General features: G+C 39.3%; 1 protein-coding gene across 2 annotated transcripts in view; it reads left to right on the top strand.

Annotated features, from left to right (window-relative positions):
* The first annotated feature begins 466 nt into the window (after positions 1 to 466).
* Positions 467 to 22,582, top strand: part of CARNMT1 (carnosine N-methyltransferase 1) — a 28,432-nt gene continuing 6,316 nt past the window's right edge. Inside the window, exons 1-6 of one of the 2 annotated variants that reach the window (XM_084769987.1) lie at positions 467 to 889; positions 4,011 to 4,206; positions 4,910 to 5,073; positions 16,006 to 16,146; positions 17,050 to 17,228; positions 19,085 to 19,198. In XM_084769987.1, the coding sequence (XP_084626113.1) occupies positions 687 to 889; positions 4,011 to 4,206; positions 4,910 to 5,073; positions 16,006 to 16,146; positions 17,050 to 17,228; positions 19,085 to 19,198 (997 nt within the window). In that variant the 5' untranslated portion in view covers positions 467 to 686. The remainder of the gene's footprint in view (positions 890 to 4,010; positions 4,207 to 4,909; positions 5,074 to 16,005; positions 16,147 to 17,049; positions 17,229 to 19,084; positions 19,199 to 22,582) is intronic. The other variant, XM_084769986.1, reaches the window with a different exon arrangement.

Here is a 22,582-nt window from a genome sequence, read left to right as displayed (position 1 = left end):
AATGAGGGCTTTTTGTATGTTTTTATTTTGTGTTTTGAGTGTAACTGGGACTAGAGAAGGTCGCCACTGGACCAGGCAGGTCACATAGGTCACTAACCACGAGTGATTGTGTCTCCCAGCTCCTCGGGTACATAGGAATCCACTTAGAAAATTAGTTTAAAAGGTGAACGTTAAGGGAAGCCTTTTGGGGTTTCTAAAGTTAAAACATTCGTTAATTAATACATCGAAACCCCACTACTGGTATTTCTTGCCCTTCCCTTCTAGCCTCAGAGCCCGCCCTACGTCAACCAACCAGTCGGACTCCCCCACCCACGAGGCTCGGCCAGGTGCCGGCTGCTCAAGCCCCGCCCCAAGGAGGAGCTCCACCTCCTCCACCTGGCCCGAAGCCCCGCCCTCCGCGTCAGCGTACGTCAGCGCGTCGTAGCGGAAGCCCGGCAGCGAATGAGCGCTGGCTGCCGCGGCCTCAGCCTCAGCCTCGTTGTCGGCGCGTGCGCGCAGAGTGCGCGGGTCCCGGAACCCTGGCGGAGCGCAGCGCGAATGGAGGCCTGAGGGCGGCGGGGGCGGGGCGCGCCGCGAGCGGGGGCCGTGGCCGCGGCGGGCGCCGTCTAGAGGAGGCCGGGCCATCCGCCACCACGCATTCGGGCGCGGTGAAGCGCAGGCGGGTCGGGCCGTGGGCCGCGGCGGCGATGCAGCGACGGCGGCGCGCTCCGCCCGCGTCCCAGCCGCCCCAGGACGGCGGGCGCGGCGAGGATGTGGAGGTGCAGTTCTCCTCCGGGTGTTTGGGCTCGGCCGCTCCTGCCGGGCCCCCGGCGCGCGGCACCACCGAGGACGAGGAGCGGCTGGAGCGCGAGCACTTCTGGAAGGTCATCAACGCGTTCCGCTACTACGGGTAAGGCGCGCCCTCCGCCCGCCCGCCCGCAGCCTCGGGGCCCGCCTCGTGGCCGGTTCGCGGAGCCCGCCGTCACCTGCGCGCGGTCCTGTGCGACGGCTCCCCACCTCACCTGGAGCCGCCGGAACGAGCGTGCACTTTGGTAGAGAACTGAACGGTGCTGCTGAGTGGCTCTAACCGGGTGGTGGAGGGTGGAAGTAATCCCGGAATTCTAAATTGTGCAGCCTTGGTAAGGAAAAGAGAGCAGGCACCGGAGCCGCCTTTATGTTCTTATAATCTGCAAGTAAGTATGGAATTCCTTTCGTAAGCTAGGCATGGATGGAGGACCCTTAAGTGTGCTCCCCATTCGTAATACAGCTTCCTGACTTCCGTCTAGGTAGGTATTTAGATAGCCCAATAACAATGCGTAAGTGCACATCTGAAAGTGTCTTCGTGCACCTGGGTTTTCAGGCAGAGCTCATACATTTATTTTAGTAAGTGATAAAGTCCACTAGTAGCTGTGTTCTGAGCCTGAAGTTGGAGCCAGCGAGATGGACATGACCCCCCTGTGCACGTCAAACCATCCGAGAGTGGACCCTCCTGCTGTTTATGTATGTAACTCTTTTGCCTAGCTTTGGCCCTCTCAAGGGCAGGGACTGAGCCTTATTTTATGTCACAGCGCTTGGCAATGTTGAAGCTCTATTTTTAACGAATAGAATATGGTGGCAAAGAAGGACCCTCCCATACAGCCCTAGCCAGTTTTGGCCAAGAGTTACATTACTTTGTTACTGTTTTGAATTGAGTAGCTATTTAGGATCTCAGTTATATTGTAGCAGGTGTAGAAGGCGCATGGGACCCAAGACCTCAAGCTCTCTAGATGGTTAGCTACCATTTAGGCACGCTTCTTGGATCAGAGATTTCGATGAAACCATTTACTAATTAAACTCAGAAGTAGCGGTTATGGGAAACACCTTGGCATCTAGCAGACTCAGTTGAACTTATTTAACTGTATTCGGTTTTTATATATTGGAGCCAAGAATTGGTGCTTATTATTAGACATTCCCCTTGGCCTGGGGAAATGGACCTTTGACCTGGATTCGTCTTGAGTGTTGCACTATAGAAAAGGATGCTGTGTGCGTTCTCAAGTTGTGACCTGGTTCCCAGCGCTTTCGTCTCTCTTTACCAGTTGAATGTGGGATTGAAGGGAATTTTCACTAAAACTTTTTCTTTATTTTTATGTACTGTCTGTGTGAAACACTCCGAATCTCTGGAAAAAGTAGCGTAGCACAGGTCATATGGCGTGAGTGGCTTGGCTAGCGTTGTGCTGCTTTCCAGCATTTTTAGATAGTCTGGCTTTGAAGTGTGCGCACTGCAGCACTAGTCACATCCGGAGGGATTTAGACATAAGTTAATTAACAGAACTCAGTTGTGCAGTCTCACTAGCACACTTCAATGTGCCACCTGTTGCTAGTGTGCCATATTGTGGTGTGTGGATAGTAGTCTTCATCAAAGTCAGTTTTGACAGCAAGTCCTGTTCCAGACTCCTTTTGGAGGGCGTACTTTACCACTAAATGTTACAGTGAGTAGAATACTTAGATTAAAGATCATAGGGCAAGAAATGCCTTTTGGCTCCTGAGTGTACCAAAAAATCTGGTGTTTGAAGACATCCTTAAAAAGCAGGGTGCCGTCCAATTTTCATTATTTTACCAAAGAGTAAAGTTCTTGGCCAATGAGGTCTTCACAGCTGTTCAACTCCATACCCATGAGCATAATGTAAACAAAAGGGCTTGGCTGGCTGCTCCACTAGGAGGGTACAGAATGACCAAATACCTGATAGCTTCTGTGGTAGCGAAGTTAGTTACAGTTACAACTTTGCAGGATCAGACTGCTTTCAGCTCTGGTAAAATGTCCCCCTCCCCTCTGTTTTCTAACTTTGTGGTGTCTGTGTATTTGTGTGGTTCCACAGTTTGTACATAAACATGTGCTGTACTACATGAAGCTGTACACCTTCAGCCCAAACCCTTTAAGAAGTTCCCATTGTGTTTTGTTTCTGGCAGCTCTGAAGACCGCTAGGTTCCTGGGTGGTGGTGGTGGTGGTGTTAAGAAATGTGCTTCCTCTCATCCAGCAGTTACCTATCAGTTGTATCCTGACCACTGATCATGGGCTTTCTGTTGTTTACGGTGTTTTATATTTGTTGTTGGACAGTGCTGTAGTAAAAATGGCTTGTGTAGGAGTATGATTTCTAGATCATAGAGTAGATAAATATTAAGCTTTACTAAGGATACTGTTCTTTTGCAAGGTAGATGTATTCATTTATGCATTCACTATTCGTGTGTAAATGTTCTATTTTTCCACAATTTCACCAGCATTGGACCTAGTTGTATTTACAGATTTTTGCCAATTTGATTTATATAAAATGACTTTTAGCTTTTAAAAATGAGACTCTCTTTTTTTACTTCATGAATAAGCAGTCCCCAAAGTAACCATTCGACTTAGTAAAGCTTTGGAATGCAAATTGTGAATATTGTATATGTATATTTTTCAAAATTCAACTTGACTGGCTTTAATTGGTTTCAAGACATATTTTATATGCCATTTTTTACTGTTTGATTGTGGGGATTAAACTGAGGCCATTTTAACTCACTTTTACAGCATCATGTTACTACTTGATGATGTAGCCAAGCCGTCCTCTAGTTTCGCACAAAATGTTTAATTTGAAAATTGAACTTATTAAAAATAATTATAAGTTATTAGTCCTTATTAGTATATGTGTCTGTTCTTACTTGTTATAAACCATTTTGTTGTTGTTGATTGCTCTGAGAAATATTCCTCATAAAGTAAAAACATAACCAAACTTCTTTAGAAGTCAGAGGGTGGGAAATAAGGGTGGTGGCCAAGATAACTAGGGAATGGTTATGTAGGCTGACAAAATGTTGTTGTTTTATTAATAATTTATTCAGATTACATCCCAATTGTTATCTTCTCGTTTGTATCTTCCCACCACCGCCCCTTCCCTGGACCTCTGACAGAAGGACCTCTTCCCCCACCATATGATCACATAGGCTGGCAGTCTTAAAATGGTTGGCCTCTGGTGAGAGAATTCTTTATGACAATTAAAATAAAACACCTTTTCTGTTTTAGCACCAGTATGCATGAACGAGTGAACCGAACAGAAAGACAGTTCCGATCACTTCCAGATCACCAGCAGAAGCTGCTTCCTCAGTTTCCTCTTCACTTGGACAAGATCCGGAAATGCATTGACCATAATCAGGAAATACTGCTGACCATTGTGAATGATTGCATTCATATGTTCGAAAATAAAGAATATGGAGAAGATGTATGTAAAACTTGTTCTCTTTTCATTTTAAGGTTATATTTGTATGGCTAAGGTTTGTGATGGTCATCCACCCTACTGAAGGATGTTTTATGAAACTGGAAGAACGGTTTACTAGAAATTGCATTTGTTCACTACTATTTTCTTAAGACCTAGACAATTGTTGATACTTCACATGGTGTTTGGACTGTACTATATTATAATATACTATACTATATAGTATTATATGCTATAATATCTATACTAGTTATCTTAGTGACTTTTTCTTGTTGCTTTTTCAGTATCATCTATAAATATTCATCTTTTACTTAAAATTTTTTCACTTAAATTTTAAGTGACTAGCAGTAATAGCAATTGAAGTCTGTTTATTATCCACAAGGTAGGTAGCTTTTGGCCAGTTCAGCGTGAGCCACACAGGCTGCCCATCAATACACTAGAAGGATTTTCTTCCCTCTCTTGGAGGGTGGGGTGTTCAGTGCTGGTCCTTCCTGAGTAAGGTCAGCTTTACTTTGTGGAGTCTTCCTCGACTGAGGATAGGAGTAAACACAGCCAGCTTTTATTCATGTAGGACCTCAAGCTGCACTTGAGCCCCTGGTTAGGTGAGAGGCCAGTGGCTATCCACTGACCCACCATATCTTAGTATGCTCATCTAGCCATATCCAACATTGACTCTAAGAAAATAATTCTTTTCCCCCCTTTTAAACAGGGCAATGGGAAGATTATGCCAGCATCAACATTTGATATGGATAAGTTAAAATCTACACTGAAACAGTTTGTAAGAGACTGGAGTGAAACCGGGAAAACAGAAAGAGACGCCTGCTATAAGCCAATCATTAAAGAAATCGTAAAAAATTTTCCAAAAGACAGATGGTAAATACTCCTGCATTTTAAATCACTTTCTTCAAGGTGTCAAGCACTTAGCTATGACATTTCACCTTGTGATCCACTCTCACAGCCACTCTGTGCCTGTGTGTGTTTGTGTGTGCGAGTGGTACATTTGTTAGTGAGTGCTTCAGCTCTGTGAGATTAAAGGTTTCATGTTCGGTAACATTTGCTCTAGCAAATATGAAAAATTGAAACTAACATTAGAATAAACATGTATAGTCAACAATGCACACTGCCTTATAAGTTGTTTTCATAGCAAAGCAATAGTGGTAGATTTTACTGTATCTCATTATGACCTACTTAAAAGGAATGAGGGATCCATACCCTAGAGAAGTAATTATCTTTTTGGACATAGTCCCTTTGGGCATTCTGAAGTTTGTGTTTTGCTTTTCAGACTTATATCTGTAAATAAATAAAATGAAATGCATATGGCTACAAAGAACCACTTATTTTGAAGTAAAGTTACTGAAATCTTTAAAAGCAAATCTGTGGCAGGTTGAGTGATGCTTGTTGACATACATGAGGGCTTTTGTTTGGATCCCTAGCTCCTGCTTTAAAAAGCCAGGCTCTTCGTAGTCCCAGAGCCTGAATAACCCATTCTGTCTCAAAATATAAGGTGGGAAGTCACTGCATAAGACACTCATTGTAAATTACTAGTGCAGCGCGCGCGCGCACACACACACACACACACACACTCAATTTTTTAATTAAAGCAAATACTGTGCTATGTATTGAGTAAACACAACCTGGCAGTGAGTATAAGTACTATATTATGAAAATGCTGAATACTTTGATAAAAATGTGATTCCAATTAGTAATAAAATTCCTAAAGCTACTATTGCTCATTGCCTGCATTTTGTCACTGAGGACAAGCATCAACTAGAGATTATTGCAGTTAGAACCTGTTAGGAGCTGGAGAGAAGGCTCAGTATTTAGAATACATGCTTACTGCTTTTGCAGGGAACCCAAGTTCTGTCTCCAGCTGAGCATCATCACAGCTCACAGCCACCTGTGAGTCTAGCTCCAAGGGATCTGATACCCTCTGTGGACCCTGCAGGCATCTGTGCTCATATCCGCGCGCGCGCGCACACACACACACACACACACACACAACTATAAGTACAGACTTATAAAGTAGACTATTTTTAAAAAAATAATAAAATAAAAAATGTTCCCATGTTCTTAGGCCCAGTGAATTTTGTCCTCAGACCCCTAGGATCCATAGGTCACTGTGTTCAAAACTCCAGAGTTTGAGTGTATCATTGGAGGAGTGTCAGTACCTATGTCTCTTTTTCTATCTATTGACCTTTTAATTTTGAAGTAGCTTCAAAATTATGGTTCATGAATTGTACAACCGCCATCCATATACTCTTTACCAAAATTCATCAAGTTTTGGCGTTTTGAAACATCACTATATCATTCCACCTTCTTCCCTCCTTCCAGCATATTGATGTCTAAAACCACACATTCAAAATTACTGTAAAGCCATGTGAGACTTCAGGTAGTACTTGTCATGTTTTCTTACTGCTTAATACTTCACAGTGTTAGTCTACAGGGTCACACTGTTTAGCCATGAGTGGCCTGGAACTCACTGTGTAGACCAGGCTGACCCCGAGCATAGAGATCCATGTACCTCTGCCTCCTGGGTATTGGTTTAAAGGTGTGCTCTACCACACAAGCACATAGTTTATTCTTCAAAACAAATCTGTTCCTTTTAATTTACCAGAGTCAGGAAATTGATCCTTGTACACGGTGATGGAACTTGATAGTATATACTCAGATTTCATAATTGCCTTTATAGTCTCCTTATAACATTTCCTGTCCATTTCAGTACAGTTTAGGCTATTGCGTTCGTTTAATTGCTAATATCTAGTCTTTAACCAGCAACTTTCATGACATTGATGTCTTTTGAGGAATACAAGAAAATTATTTTGTAGACTTATTAAATCCTTTTCCAGATAACCATGTGCACAGACAAAATAGCTGTGACTCCACCATTAGATATTTTATTTATATTATTTTATTTTTGTGATTTGTTTGGTTTGGCTTTTGAGACAGGGTTTCTCTATGTAGCCTTGTCTGTCTCAGACTCTCTTTGTACATCAGGCTGGCCTTGAACTCGCAGATCTGCCTGTCTCTGCCCCCCTAAGTGCTGTGCACCACCATTGCCTGGTTGTAGAAATTTTAATTTTTTAATAACTCACTTCAAGTATTACCTGGCTTCTCTACACTTCTGCTAGTATTAATGTTATATTAACTTACAAGTAATTTCTGCCGAGCCATTTTTAGACTGTGCAGATCATACCCTGTTACCGTACACTTCTCACTTAGAATTATACTGCACTAGGGTAGTTCTCACGTGAGGACATGAGGCAGTCCGTGCTGTGGTGAGGGACACAGTACGCAGGCTGTTTTCCACTGAAAGGAGACTCTTCAGTCTCCTGTAATATTTATTTCAAGGACTTACAGTTCTTATTTTATTCAGTGATCTGTTACTATTGTTTTAATTTTGTTGTTCAAATTCCTGTATTCCTTGAGGATTTCGTTTACTGAAAAAATAAGGTGTTTAAGACCCATGTTGTAGATACCTTTAAGGGTTGGCTATCTCTCAAAGGATTTGGTTCCTTTTAATTTGGAATGCTAAGATGTCAGTTGCTTTGAGCATTCTGCTGCACAGATACAAGCACACATTAATTAATACTCAGTGCTGAATTCCTCCTTTGTAGCCCTGGTCTCTCTCTCTAACATTAGGTGCTTTAACTTTATGGTTTTCTGAGGCAGGGTCTCATTGGAGCTCACAAGCTCATGCTGGCCTTGAACTTAAAATCCTTCTGTTTAGATCTTCCTCCAGAGAAATTTTTTTTGAGTCCTTTGGTTTTTTTGAGTTTTTGTATTAACAGTTTAGTTTTAGTTGAATGTCTTTTTGGGGGGAGGGGGGCCCGGGGGGGGGCACAGGTCAAGAAACTAGTATAGTCAAAGGTAGAGTAATTGGTTTTAACTTTTGAAATACTCTTTTTTTTTTTTTTTAAAGTTAGCAAACAACATAATGGGTTTCATTATGGCAGTTTCATTCATATATGTCAAACATGGCTTTTATTCATCCACTGTGTCTTGTGGTTATTTTCAGGAGAACATACATCTTAAAAGTCATGTTGTATATCCTTATGGCTTTTTGACACTTTGGACTGTACTTTCTGAATAGGATCTAGATTTCTTACAGATTTTTTTTTTCCGGGGGAGGATTTCATATGTAATATCATATCATGCAAAAAGTCTTTATTTCTTCCTTTTCAACCTGACTACCCTTTAATCTTTGTTTGTTTTCTTAGGGGACAGTGTTCTCTTTTTTCACCACAGAGTATAATGCTAACTGTGGAGTTTTTATAATTCCCCTTTTCTTACTGAATATTTTTCCATCTTAAAATGGATGTTGGATATTGTTGAATACTTTTTGATTCTATTGAGACAACCTTGTTGAGGCCCCCTCCCCCCACGATTTTAATAAAATCTCATTTTTCTTGTGTTAAACCACCTTGCTTTCTTTGGATAAGGCACATTTGGTTATAGTAAATAATTTCCTAAGCATATTGATGGGTTAGGTTTGCTAATATTTTGTTTGACATTTCTACACTTAATTTTAAGGGATAGTAGTAGTCAATAATTTTCTTTTGCTGGGAGTAACCCTTATCGTCTGCCCATGGGACATTGAGATGATGACAGTTTTATTTTATTTTATTTTTTAATTTTCATTTAAGTAATTTATTCAGATTACATCTAAATTGTTATTCCCCTCACTTGTATCTTCCTGCTCCCCCTCCCTGCCCCTTTCATCCTGTTCCCCTCCCCTAGGACTGTGGCAGAAAGGGACCTTGTCCCCCACTATAAGGTCACAGCCTATCAGGTCTCTTCCTGGTAGCCTGCTTACTCTTCCGACAGTTGTTTTATTCTTCTTCTCTGGAATACAGGAAATAACCTCCAGTAAGAATCATTTTGAGATTTACTTTGAGTTGGAATACTACAAATTGTAGCTTTTAAATGCTGCTTGTGTTCCGACTTCAGTGCTACTACAAGTAATCTGTTTACTTTCTTTACATGGACCCTACCGTTGAGCTGCACTCTTGTCTCTAAGATTTTTATCAGCGCCATTTCACAAAGGGTTCCATAGCTACTAAAATAATGAACTAATCTCTTGTATTTACTTTTTATAATTTTTATTTATTCATTCATTTATTTGTTTGTTTACTTGCTTTTGGTTTTTTGAGACAGGGTTTCTCTGTGTAATAGAGCCCTTGCTGTTGTGGAACCCACTCTTATAGACCAGGTTGGCCTTGAGCTCCCAGAGATCCACCTGCATTTGCCTGGGATTAAAGGCGTGAGCCACCTCAGCCTGGCTTATAGATTTTATAATTGATTTAAATTATATGAACCTTTATGAACACCATTACTTTTATGGGGATATTATTTGTTTTTTAGTTTCTAGTTTTTATTCTCTCTGAATCTCATCAATGCTTTCCTCAATAAAGTTCTAGATAATGGTTTCTTTACCTTCTAAATATCCCTGAAAAATCAAAGCATCTCTGATTCAGAAAGTAGGTTGTAAAGTAAAGCTCTTTAAAATTAGAATGCACCAAAGTTTAAGTGAATTTCAAAGGCTGAAACATCAGATGTTTATCAGTTTATTTATTCTGAGATATTGAGTAATATGTGCTATTGTGTTAATCAGTCTTTCAACACTCATCTACCATAAAGAGCATGCCATAGTAAAGGTATTTGGAAAGCTTGTATACTCAGTACTGTCTTATAGTTATTTTTCTGCTTTTACAGTGTAAGCAGGTACTTACTGCTCTCCAGCTGCCCCTTCCCATCCCTGAAAGCAATGACTATTACAGATATGATCAGGATATACATTCACACACTCATAAACGTTAAATGAAATATACTGGGGGAAGTGCTTATTCCTCCTGTTTATTCCCATTGGACCTGATGGGAAAATACATATTTCTTTCTATATCATTTTGTTTTGTTTTACTTAGTTTCTTTATAGTAGATAAGAAAGTTGAATAGTAAGGGCACATACATATTAAAGTCAAAGCTTTCTCATCAAATGTAAACCCCCAGAGCCAGGTGGAGGTGTGGTGTTGTGTTAGCTGGGTTCCTACATGGCTGAGGCAGGATGATTGTGAAGTTGAGGTCAGCCTGCATTGCACAGCAAAACCCCGTTTCAGAGAAAGGAAAGTGCCTAAATGAGGCGTCTTAATTATAGCCATTCGAAATGCAAGTTAGCTCTGTATAAAGTGTCATTTGGGTCTCAGATTGAACCACAACAGGCATAAAAACTTAATATCATTACTTATACTTGAGCTGGATGATTTAACTCAGTTTCAACTGCTTTTCCTTACTGAGATTTTGGTGATGGTCATCCTGAGGTGGCTATGAAGGGTAGCTGATTTAATGAATATCCATAGGACTGCCTGTATTTGATCATTAAAATGTTTATGTAAACACATTTATTTTACCTGTTTGTCCATGTTGGAGACGAACGTGATTGAGTTTTTAGGTATACGCAATTTTGAAGGCACAGATTGGTTTCTGCATGGGTCGGTTTGTTGGTAAGGAAATGCTTTCTACATTTTGCCAAATGCCAAGTCATTGGCCTCAGCTTTGGTTTTACCTAAAAGGGATTTTCTGTGTTGCTCTTGTGAACAGGTGATCATTGAAGTTAGCAAACAGTACTCTTTGTTTTTGTTTTATTTTTCACTTAAAATTCAAGCTCAGCGTGGTGGCTTTTATATCATGGATTCTAGCATTCATGAGCGTGAGATAAGAGGACCAACACAAGCTCGAGGCCAGTATGCTACAGCTTGTTTTAGACTAGCCACGGCTACGCATTGAGACCCTGTCGCAAGCAAAAACGTATGTGAGCTCAAGGTCGAAACTGTTTTCTCATGTGAACACAAGGAGAGTGTAATGCGAAAACATTTGATAGAATAGTATGTACTGAAATCATCACAAAATAATAAAGAAAAACAGCAAAACCAATATTGAGTTTTCCCAAGCGTCTGCTGGTTCAATGCTATAAAGTACATACATTTGAAGGAAAGACACATTTGAACATAACTTAAAGACTGATATTTCTTTTATCCTAAAAACTATTAAACTGCTTCTGTTACTGTTGTTTTCAGATCTTAATTCATTAGCCTATTGTAGTACTATTTGGGGTGATATTTATTTATGAGTATGTCAATACTCACTGTACATTGATAGACTGACTAAAGTGTATCTTTCACATAGTTTTTTTAGGAAAAATACTGAGCTTGAAAAAAGCACTTTTCTATTTATATTAAAATAAAGGAATTAATTATATTTAAGAAGGGATTTACTAACTTAAAATAACCCATTTTAGAAGAGAAAATGAAGGAGATATAGACTGCCACACGCAGTTGTATAGTAAAGAACACTATCTCATTCTGAAAGCTTTCTTGACTGGAAACAGCTGTGTTTTCGACTTCTTCCAAGACAGAATTTCATTTTTCTTTTCTTTTTTTTTTTTTTAAGATTGATTGATTGAATGATTATGTATAGAGTGTTCTGCCTGCACACTTGCACATCAGATCTCATTATAGATGGTTGTGAGCTACCATGTGGTTGCTGAGAATTGAACTCAGGACCTTTAGAAGTGCTTTTACCCTCTGAGCCATCTCTCCAGCTCTTTTTTTAAAAAAAGATTTTTTATTATGTATACAGTATCCTGTATGTATACCTGCACACCAGAAGAAGGCACCAAATCAGAATTTCAGTTGTTCATAATTCTGTAATAAAGCATTCCAAGATTAATAATTCAAAAGAAAGTGGTATAAATTGACATAAAGGAATATAAGACAATCTCACAAGAAAATTCAAATGTAAAAACTATGATAAGTCATTTTTTTACAATGTTTGGCAAAATTTGAAAATTAGGAAACAGCAAAGCTGTGGAGCAACATGTTTCTTGTGAAAGAATCCAATTAGTAAAAATTTTATAGAGGACAATTCGATGGTATTTGCCAATCTTAGAGTTCAATATTGTTGAATCTGATGTACAGATATACTTTTGTGTAGAAATTATCTTAATATTATAATACCAAAATATTAGGAGTAGTGTAGATGTCTGTAATTGTTTTTTGGTTTTTGTTTGTTGTTTTTTAAGAGAGTATCTCATATACCCCAGGCTGGCCTTGAACTCCTGGTCCTCCTGTTGTACACCCTGGATGTTGGGATTTAGGCATGCACCACCATGCCTATTTATGCCAGCTGGGATTCAGCTCCAGGGCATCCTATATGATAGCTCTAATAGAGCTGCATCTCTGTCCTGCTTTAATGATTCATTTGTATAGACCACTGTTCAGAATTTATTGACATAATCAGGCTGTGAATATATATGTCCTAATGTAATTTTAAATACTTTGATAGCTACCAAAAAAAAAAAAAGGACAAAAGTGGAAACACATGAAGTTAATAAACTAGAATTTCCAGAATATTATTTCAAACTATATTAACATAAAATATTATTAGTGAGATTTTTTTCATTCATTCTTCTGTCAAGTTTTTGAGGTCCAACTTAGTTTACACTTAGAACATATATCACTTTATATACTTTAAATAATATGGATATGGTGCCATCTGCTGCATTGAACAGAATGACTGGGATTCAGAGAACTGCTTTTGCTGCTTAAAAATTGCCGGTGACTGACTAGGTAAGGACGCTTGTTTCATAGCCTGGATGACCTGTACTGTTTTCCTGACACATCGTAGAAAGACAGACCCAATTCCTGCAAGTTGTCCTTTGACCTCTACATGCATGCTGTGGTGCATGGGAGAACACATATGAGGGGGAGGCGGTGAAGAAGCTTTGTACATTCCTACCACTAGCTGCCAGCCAAATGTCACCATGCCAATATCACAAAACAAAGGATATTGTATTGGAGCTTGCTAATTTGTAAAGCAAAGATACAGTTAATTAAACCTGTCAAGAACATTTACTGTTGGTAAAAAAGGCCTAATCTGCTTGTGTCCTTAATTTTGTCCTTATCGACGTACCTCATGCCCTGCTGAGACTTCTCCCTTGTGAATTAGGGTCACATTTATAGTAAATGCGCCCTATGAACTTGGTAAATTTGCTACTTTTTTTTTTTTTGCTAAGAATCTCAAGCAGGCAACATTTGATTATTTAGTCACAATTTGTCTGTTTCCAGTTTTTAAATGTTTAAAATCACATCTATATTTAAAGTTTGTTTCTCTTCTCCATTTAAACAAGAAATATTTGGGACTTCTCACAGATTCATAGCAGTTTGTCTTTTGGGGCAAATCTAGTTAAGATTATACATTTAGGAAAGTGTTCTTGCCATCTCACCCATTCCTTGTTTGGTTCTTGATCAATCATATTCTACTGAATTTTGTGTGTGTGTGTGGCTGGAGAGACAGCCGTGGGTGCTCTGAACTTGTTTTAAGGCCCATTGAGAACACCATTTTGTCATAATGCAAATAGTTTGAAGAATTTCAGTAGTCTCATCAATTTGTGAAGTAGAAATGGTGTGTTTTATACTTTTTGTCTTGTGCCTTTTTAAAAATTTTTATTTATTTATTTACAATGTATACAGTGCTCTACCTGCATGTACACCTGCATGCCAGAAGAGGGCATCAGATCACATTATAGGTGACTATGAGCCACCATGTGGTTGTTGGGAATTGAACTCATTACCTCTGGAAGAGCAGCCAGTGTTCTTAACCACTGAGCCATCTCTCCAGTCCCTTGTCTTGTGCCTTTTAATAGCAGTCTTATACACTTAAAATACCAGTGTACTGAGCTGGGCGTGGTGGCACATGCCTTTAATGCCAGCACTCAGGAGGCAGAGGCAGGCGGATCGCTGTGAGTTCGAGGCCAGCCTGGTCTACAAAGTGAGTCTAGGACAGGCAAGGTCTCATAAAACCAAAACCAAACCAAACCAAACCAAAACAAACAAACAAAACAAAACAAAAAAAACAACAGTGTACTTCTTGGCACGATGTAGAGATAGAGAGTTCATGGTTCTGGTTAGGGAAATATTGATAAATCGTAAGTGTAATCTTCTATAAGTTACTAAATTGTTCTTGGTACTTTGGTTTAGTTTCTTTAAGGACAAGAGTTTTCAACGAAGTAAATATTAAAAGGAAAAAAAAAAGACTTTTCACTCTAGCCCTGGATGGCCTAGAACTTACTATGTAGACAAGGATGGCCTCAAATTCAAATGATCCACCTGCCTCTGTCTCATAAGTGCTGGGACTAAAGATGTGTGTCCATTCCTCGAAGGTGTATTATACAAGCATATATTCCTTAAATAGATATATAAAACCACTTTACTGATTGAGCCATTTCCCTGGCCTCCAATTTCTTTTATTTTTTTTATTTTAAAATGCAGTATGCAAAGATTATTCCATAGAATATGATACTACTAAAAATACTGTGTTGCTTTCTGAGTGTGAAGGCCTCAGAAAACAGGTAGTTTATAAGATTTGAATGGTTTGAAATTGAATTGGATTTGTGAACCAAATTTTGAAAACAAGATAGTTGGATTCCCTTTTTACAGACATACCAACTGATTACATAGATTTTTCCTTTGGGTTCCCATACAAATGTCATTTTTCTCATTTTTAAAAAAAGTTACTTTTTTCTCTGAGTTTGAGGCCAGTCTGGTTTACAGAGCGAGCTCCAGGACAGCCAAGGGTACACAGAGCAACCTTGTCTTTTAAAAAAAAGTTACTTTCAGTTAATGCATGCATGTGTCAGTGCATGTGGAGATCAGATGGCAGTCTAAAAAGGGTTGGTTCTGTTTTCCCACTGTGTGGGTCCCATGAATTAAGCTTGGATTATCAGCCTTAATCTGAACTGCCTTTACCCACTCAGCATCTTCCCAACCCTATACTTTGATTTGCCAGGTTCTTGAGAAAAGGTCCTTGCCCCCTACTTTCCCGTCCTAAAACTTATTGCAGTTCTATTGAAAGAATAGCAGAGTTTAGAGAAAAGGAAACATGCAGTGGCAATGTGATGAGGTAGAGTCTCTGGCTTGGTGCAGTGTATTTGTCATAAATGCTTGCCCAGAGTACTTGCGAGGGAGCTGTGGCAGGAAAGTCTTGAGTTTGAGGCCAGCCTGGGGCTGTTTATAACTAGAAGACAGTGGATGCCCATTTTCTAAGAGAATATCTATCCCTCTGACTCTTTGCCCCCTCTTTTTTGGAAGAGAGGGTAGGGGTAGCAGAGACAGAGTCTTATATATTTTATCTCCCAGGCCATTTCTGGAATTTACTGTATAGACCAGGCTAAACTCAAACTCATGACAATCCTTTGAGCCTCACAATCTGAAGTTACAGGTATGAGCTACTGTGCCCAGTACCTTTGTACTGTACTGTAACTGAGACCTATATAATTTTAGAGGTAAACTTAATACATTAAAATCTAAATGTAATTAATTTATTTCGTTCTGTAAATCTTTGTGCTGTATGAACTTAGAAGTAATTTTTGTTCTCTGCCTCATGGTGAAGTCACATCCACATGGAATGAGGGATTACTTTGGGACAATTTATCTTCTCAGAAATAAGAATGACTATAAGTCTTTAAATACAATGTGATTCCATTTTTTTCTCCCCCCCGGAAAAGTGTATGTGTGTTTTGTTTTTGTTTTTGTTTTTTTGGGTGGGGAATAAAGCCCTCACTTGATAGCATAATAATTCCGTCCATCTCTTATTTTTATTGCTATTTAGAAATACATCAGCTTTAAGATGTCAAGAGTAAGCTTATTCTTTTGAATAATTAAGGTTTTAGTTGTTAATGTGCATTTTGCCTTTTTTTTCCTCTTTTTTTTTTCCTCTTTGAGGGGCTGGATATAATTGCTTGTTTCATTTCAGGGATCCTTCTAAAGTAAATATTCTGGTACCTGGTGCTGGACTAGGAAGATTGGCCTGGGAAATAGCTATGCTAGGTTATGCTTGTCAAGGAAATGAATGGAGTTTTTTTATGCTCTTTTCTTCCAACTTTGTACTCAACAGGTATTTAATTTACTTTTTGCTGAAAATAGTAATTTCTCAAAATCAAATTGCTTTACCTATTTTTGAACAATTCTGATTTAGAAGAAAAGTATGTAGTACTTGATTGATATAGATCATATTTACATTACATTCATGATGCTTATGTTGATTGCCAGTGTTGATTAGGTAAGTGTTCACACAGGGCAAGCAAACAGTGTTTTAGAACGTAACTGGGCATCCCATAAAACTAAAATGTCATCTCTTCAGAGTTAATTGTAATATAGGAGGGGAGTTTTCTCATTTTTTAAAGCTTATTCACTTTTTGTTTTTTGTACAAGTTTATTGTAGCATTTGTAACTATTTTCCCTAACTGACTTTACAGTACGTAGCCATGTTCACATGACTGCCTTGGAATGAGGTCTGAGAACTTCTGTGTCCTCTACCTTCTGTGAAGACATTAGAAGAGAATTGTTATTTTTTAAGTCAAAAGATAGAGACAAACACCTAGCTGCTTGTTTCAATAACACCGGCCTCTAATCTCAGCTGTTGTGGGGTGAAAACAGGAGGATCACGAATTCAAAATGCTATCCTCAGTTGCACAGTGAGTTCAAGGCCAGTCTGGACTGCATAAGACCCTGTTTCAAAAACAACAAAATTTGCATAAGTTTTGAAATAAATTTGAATGCATAGCACATGTGAATCTCTGAATTTCTTTTAATCCATGGTTGGTCATCTACATGTAGACACAGCTTCAGATACCTGAGTGCAGTGTAGCCTTGACATTGTTTAAGTCTAATGAATTATATGCGAAAAATTTCGGTCAATAGATAATATATTAGTGCTTAAAGTAGCTTTTTTTTTCTTTCTTTTTTTTCTTTCGTAAAATGCGTGGTTAACATTGAACTTTATGCTCATATTTTACAGATGTTCTGAAATTAACAAATATAAACTTTATCCTTGGATTCATCAGTTTAGCAATAATCGGAGATCAGCTGATCAGATTCGACCCATTTTTTTTCCTGACGTTGACCCCCATAGTCTTCCTTCTGGTTCTAACTTTTCCATGACAGCAGGAGACTTTCAGGAGATTTACTCAGAATGCAGTAAGTTCAAAGCAAGTATTCAAAAGCTCTTACTCATTATTCTAAAACTCACCATGTGTTGTAACCATTTATTTTTTTGGCAGAATATGAAGTATGCAAGGTCAGTGACAATTTCCAAGATCATGAAAAAGGCAGTGACAGGAAATGTAAAGAAATATATGTAAATTCAACAGATGTTGACTCTGTTAATAAAAGGCAACTTATAAATACTCCAAATGCAGTAAAGATGGAAATAAGCTAGTATGGGAATGGAACTCTCCGTAAAGAGGCTGTGGCTTGATGGACAGATATGAATAGTACTCGAGGTACAAAGATAGAAAAAAATAAAGTTACGGGGACTGCAGCAGGGAAGACTGGCAAGGAAAGACATGTCTTAAAAGGCAGGTTAGCTTTGGTTGTAGAAGACGTGTGTCAGGTTGGAAGTTAGATTTCAGCCTGGCAGGTTACTGAAGACCTTGGAGGGAGATGGGAATGGGAGTGGGAAGAGTGTGGACTGCACAGCAGGAAGAAGGACAACAGAATTCTGAGCTGTAGCAAGAGCATTCTTCCAGTAAGTATGTTTGGCACTTGTTAAAAGCCAATTATATTCTAGACATTCAAAACACCAGAGATAGTAGGGCAAAAGTCTGTAGCCACAGGAACTTAAAACTCTGGAAGGGACAAAGAGGCCATAGCATACAATCTTGTTTGGAAGGAAATAAAATACTGAGTATAAGAATAGGAACTAACAAGGGGATTGTCATTTTCATGCTCAGGGAGGGTAAGGAGGTTGGGGGAGAGCACTTGGCTGTGTTCGGTAGAGCTATGGTGGAGCTAGTAGTGGGCATGAGGGAGACAGGAGGGCAGAGGCTTGGTTAAGACAATTCAAAGCAACAAGATGAGTGCCCTCTGAGAGAGACAGGAAGCCACTAGGAAGATGGCTTGGAACAGGGAGTAGCAACATAGAAAGATTTATGTACCTAATTTCCTAAAATAGATTTTTATTTCTCTTAAATTCTGAGATTGGGACAACCTACATTCTGAAGTTAGGAAGGGACAACTGGAAGAAGTTAAGCTGTGGGGTAAATGGTAAGGAACAGGATCTCAAATAGGGGTGAAGTTAGTGGGAAGCCTCATGGTGCGCCTGAGACCCACTTTCCTCCCAACTGAAGGTCTAGTAGGGTGTGGGTGATCTCTCTTGGGCCAGGCACTTTTGCCACATCAGGATTGAAATAGATACTTTATCTTGAACCTGGTCCCTACCTCTGCCTGGCTATAGCTTCCAAAAGCTAAACAGTGTTCTTGTTGGGGCCACCTCCGCATATATGACTTCCCCAGGCGAACTTCCCCGTGATTATCAAATCATGGAAGGTATTTGGTTATTTTGATGTCACATATTCTCAAGTTGCCAAGAAAACCTACTTCTAAAACCTGCCAGAAAAATCAATCAATCAATCAATCAATCAATCAATCAATCCTGCCAGAATCAGTGGTTAACATTGGTTTAAACCAGAACTCAAAAATTAAGATGAAGACTACTTTGTTTGACTAGATTGAAAATGAGAGCTAGGGTAGCCCAGTAAACAGAGCACTTTCCTAGCTCAAGATGCTTGGTTCAGTCCACTCTGAAACTAAAGGCTAGCAGCTGAGTAGATGGTAAACAACTCCTTAACAGTAGTGATGTGTCAATAACAAATTATTTCCAAACATTGCTGTATCTAATATGTTATAATCAACTTGAGTATAGTGTTGACCATGTCTCTTTCCCTTCAGTGAAATGATATATTAGTTCTCTGTAAGAGTTAGCTGGAAAGTTTAAAGGGTAAAAGAAACAAAAACAAAGTAACAGATGCAGTGGTCTGTTCTCTGTTGAATAGATACCTGGGACTGTATTGCCACCTGTTTCTTCATAGACACAGCTCACAATGTAATTGATTACATTGATACAATATGGAGAATACTCAAGCCAGGTGGAATTTGGATAAATCTTGGTGAGTGATAAATATATAAAAATTTTATGCATCAGTCTGAATATTTAGAGCTGCCTTTCCAATTTGCTGGCTGTATTATTTGTTAGACCACATTGTAGTTGGTGATGCCTTCTGAAGGCAGTGGCAGTCTAAGCAGTGGAGTGACCCTCTCTTGTGGGTCCTACCTTCAGAGAATATTACGTTTGATCTGCTGACTCCACACTTAGTCTGTTGTTTCCCTTCCATCGCTCTGTGCAGACAGTGGCATTTCACTCTTTTAAGTGTGTTTTCAGAGACTGAAATGGCAAGCACAGGGCCTGCATGGGTCTACACCAGGCCCTTTGCATGTATGTTGTGGCTGTTAGCTGGGTGTTCTTGTGAGGCTTCTAACAGTGGGAGTGGGTGTATCTCTCTGACTGGTTTGCCTGCTCTTGAGAATCTTTGCCTCCTATTGAGTTGCCCTATCCAACCTTGATAATGAGGGCTTTTGTCTTTTCTTATTGTATCTTTTCTTTTCTTTCTTTTTTTTTTTTTTTTTTTTTGTCTTATCTTGCTGTCATCTCTTGGAGCCCTACTCTTTTCTGAAGAGGAAGGAGGAAGAAAGGAAGGGGAAACTGATTGGGATGTATCATATAAGAAAAGAATCCATTTTTAATTTTTTTTCTAAAAAGAAAATATTTTTGTTGTTTTTTAAACTTTGGAGGAAGGAAAAGATTTTTTTAATACCATTTTTTAAATTAATTCATTCATATTACATCTCAATTGTTATCCCATCCCTTGTGTGCTCCCAAGGAAGGAAAAGGTTTTACATCCATCATGGAATGTATCAGTCATAGTATCCCAGTAAATGAGATACCATGAGTTTAAGAAGCAATATATATATATATATTAATCTCTTGTACTTTGAGCCTACTGCTTCATAATAGAAATCGAATTGTATTATATGTTCCTTCATCAAGAATCTAAAGGGAATTACCTTTCTTCTTCCTCCTTCTCCTCCTCTTCTTCTTCTTCCTCCTCCTCCTCCTCCTCCTTCTTTTTGGTTTTTCAAAAGAGGGTTTCTCTGTGTATCCTTGGCTGTCCTGGACTTGCTTTGTAGACCAGGCTGGCCTTGAACTCATAGTGATCTGCCTGCCTCTGCCTCCTGAGTGCTGAGATTAAAGCTGTGCGCCACCACATGCAGCACCTATTTTCTTCTCTTAAAGGTAAGAGAAGTATGGTGAAATAAATGTCCATGTAAGTGTGCATGTTTTCCTTAAGTGTGATGTGCATCCTATGTTCAGAAACCTAACCAAGTTAGAAGACTTTCATGATGAGGCTCTACCACAGAAAAGGATAGATACATGAAAGACCTCACTTATTGCTGAGATTCTGTCAACTATACTGTGTAATTATTTTATTTTTACTAGAACTGTTTTCATCAGGACCAAGACTAGAAGTAGAATGTCTTCCCACTTTCTCTTCAGAATTCTGTGGGACAAGTTGTAAAATGCAGTCATCATAAGAATTAAATATCTTAAACCTTAGGTCTTTCAAAGTAAATGCCTTGGGAAACTTGGCCCAAGGAATAAATGAAGGATCCTACTGAGAATTTAATGGTTTCGTGTGAATTAGGTAACCTTATAAATACTTTCAGTTCCTAGCAATCCTATCTTGTGTTCTGTTTTGTGGTTCTAGAAGTTAGAGTAGGGCCTTGGGCACTAGACAAGAGCATTTGCCACTAAGCTACATCCTCAGCCCCTCAGAGCGACCCTAATGGAAAGGCACTGTTTGAATAGTGGGGGAAAACAGGTCTTGAGTTAAATAACCAGCAGGATAATCCTGTAGCTTATGGTAAGAGGCAGGCTCGCAGCCTGAAACTGCCACATGACACTGTATCTAGTATGTTATTTAAATAACGAAGGTTTGGATCTACTTACTGAGTTATGGTAAGTTTTTTTCTTCTTTTAAGGTACTGGATTGAACTCATACAAAAGCAACCTTGTCTATGAACATTTAAGCTGTATAATAAATACCTGAAAAAAGTTGGTCCATATAAGCAGGAGAGCTGTTAGCTAAAGGTAGTTGTGATATACTGTCTAATGTGTTGGGGGCAACAGAAGTCATGGAGCAGGTACCTTCCTTACTAGAAGACAGTTAGACCTTCTAGCCACAGGGTTTCAAAATAATCTGAGGAATTAACAATGAAAAAATTTACCCTAGGGCTGGAGAGATGGCGAAGCTGTTAAGAGCTCCACCTGCTCTTCCAGAGGTCCCGAGTTCAATTCCCAGCAACCGCATGGTGGCTCACAACCATCTATAATGTGATCTGATGCCCTCTTCTGGTGTGCAGATATAGCAATCATGCACATTAAGAAATAAATAAATCTTAAAAAAAAAAACCTACTCTAGCTTAATACTTCACAAATAGAATATTTTGCATGTATAAGTTAAAGAATATTAAAAATTATAAATCAGGACTGGAAAATGGCTCAGCAGTTCTGACTGCATACTGTTCCTGCAGAGAACTGGAAGTCACTTCCCAGCCCCCACATCAGGTGGCCCCCAACTCCCAACTGCAGGTGCTTCTAGGCTCCTCAGTCACCAGTACTCATGCTCATATTCCCATACATGTAGACATAATTAGAAACAACCTTTAAAATTAATAAAGAATCTATAAAGAAGAATAAAGATGATATAAAAATAATAATCATGAAACACCATGACCAAAGCAAATGGGGGGGCGGGGGAAGGCTTTCTTTGGTTTTATAGTTCCACGTTGCTCCTGCTGCCAGCTGATTGTTGCACTGGCTACCAGACTGCCCTGCTTCTCGTCCTTCTTGGTGAAGGGCTGTAATCGTAAACCCTGCCCATTCGTGATCCTGCTTCATTCTCTTGGCTTTGGGACCCACCCCTACCCCCAGCAATGGAGCGGAATGCAGAACCACACTTTTCCACATTGCATTAACTTTCTATTATGAGCTTACTCTCTTTCATGATCAAGGAAAAATACATCTTTATTCTTTCTCTTAATATGAAAAAGATGCTTAGTTGGGGGAAAAACTGGCAGCTGCTCTTTGGGTTGCTGTTATTCCAGTTTCCCCCATTCCAAAATATCATAAGACAACCATATAATGTGGCACTTTCTGTCTTTGGCTCACGTTAACTAGCATGATGCTGTTGAGACTCCCTTACGTTGCTTCAGAAACCAGTGTGCTGTTTCCATTTTTGCTGAGTGAACCTTCACTGGATGGGTGACATTTCGTTTATCTGTTCTCTGTGCATGGACATTTGATTTTTTTTCAGTCTCTGCTAGTTAGGAATAAAGTTGTTATCAACATTTGTCACAGAAATCTTAGTGTGCTGCAAGATTTCATTTCTCTTGAGTTAGCCCCTAGTAAAGAAATTCCTTAGTTATTTGTGATG

This window comes from Acomys minous (genome assembly GCF_964271855.1).
Source record: "Acomys minous genome assembly, chromosome: 2".
NCBI classification, from domain to species: Eukaryota; Metazoa; Chordata; class Mammalia; order Rodentia; family Muridae; genus Acomys; species Acomys minous.
The sequence above is the reverse complement of the archived record's forward strand: the minus strand, read 5'-3'. Positions and strand labels throughout refer to the sequence as shown.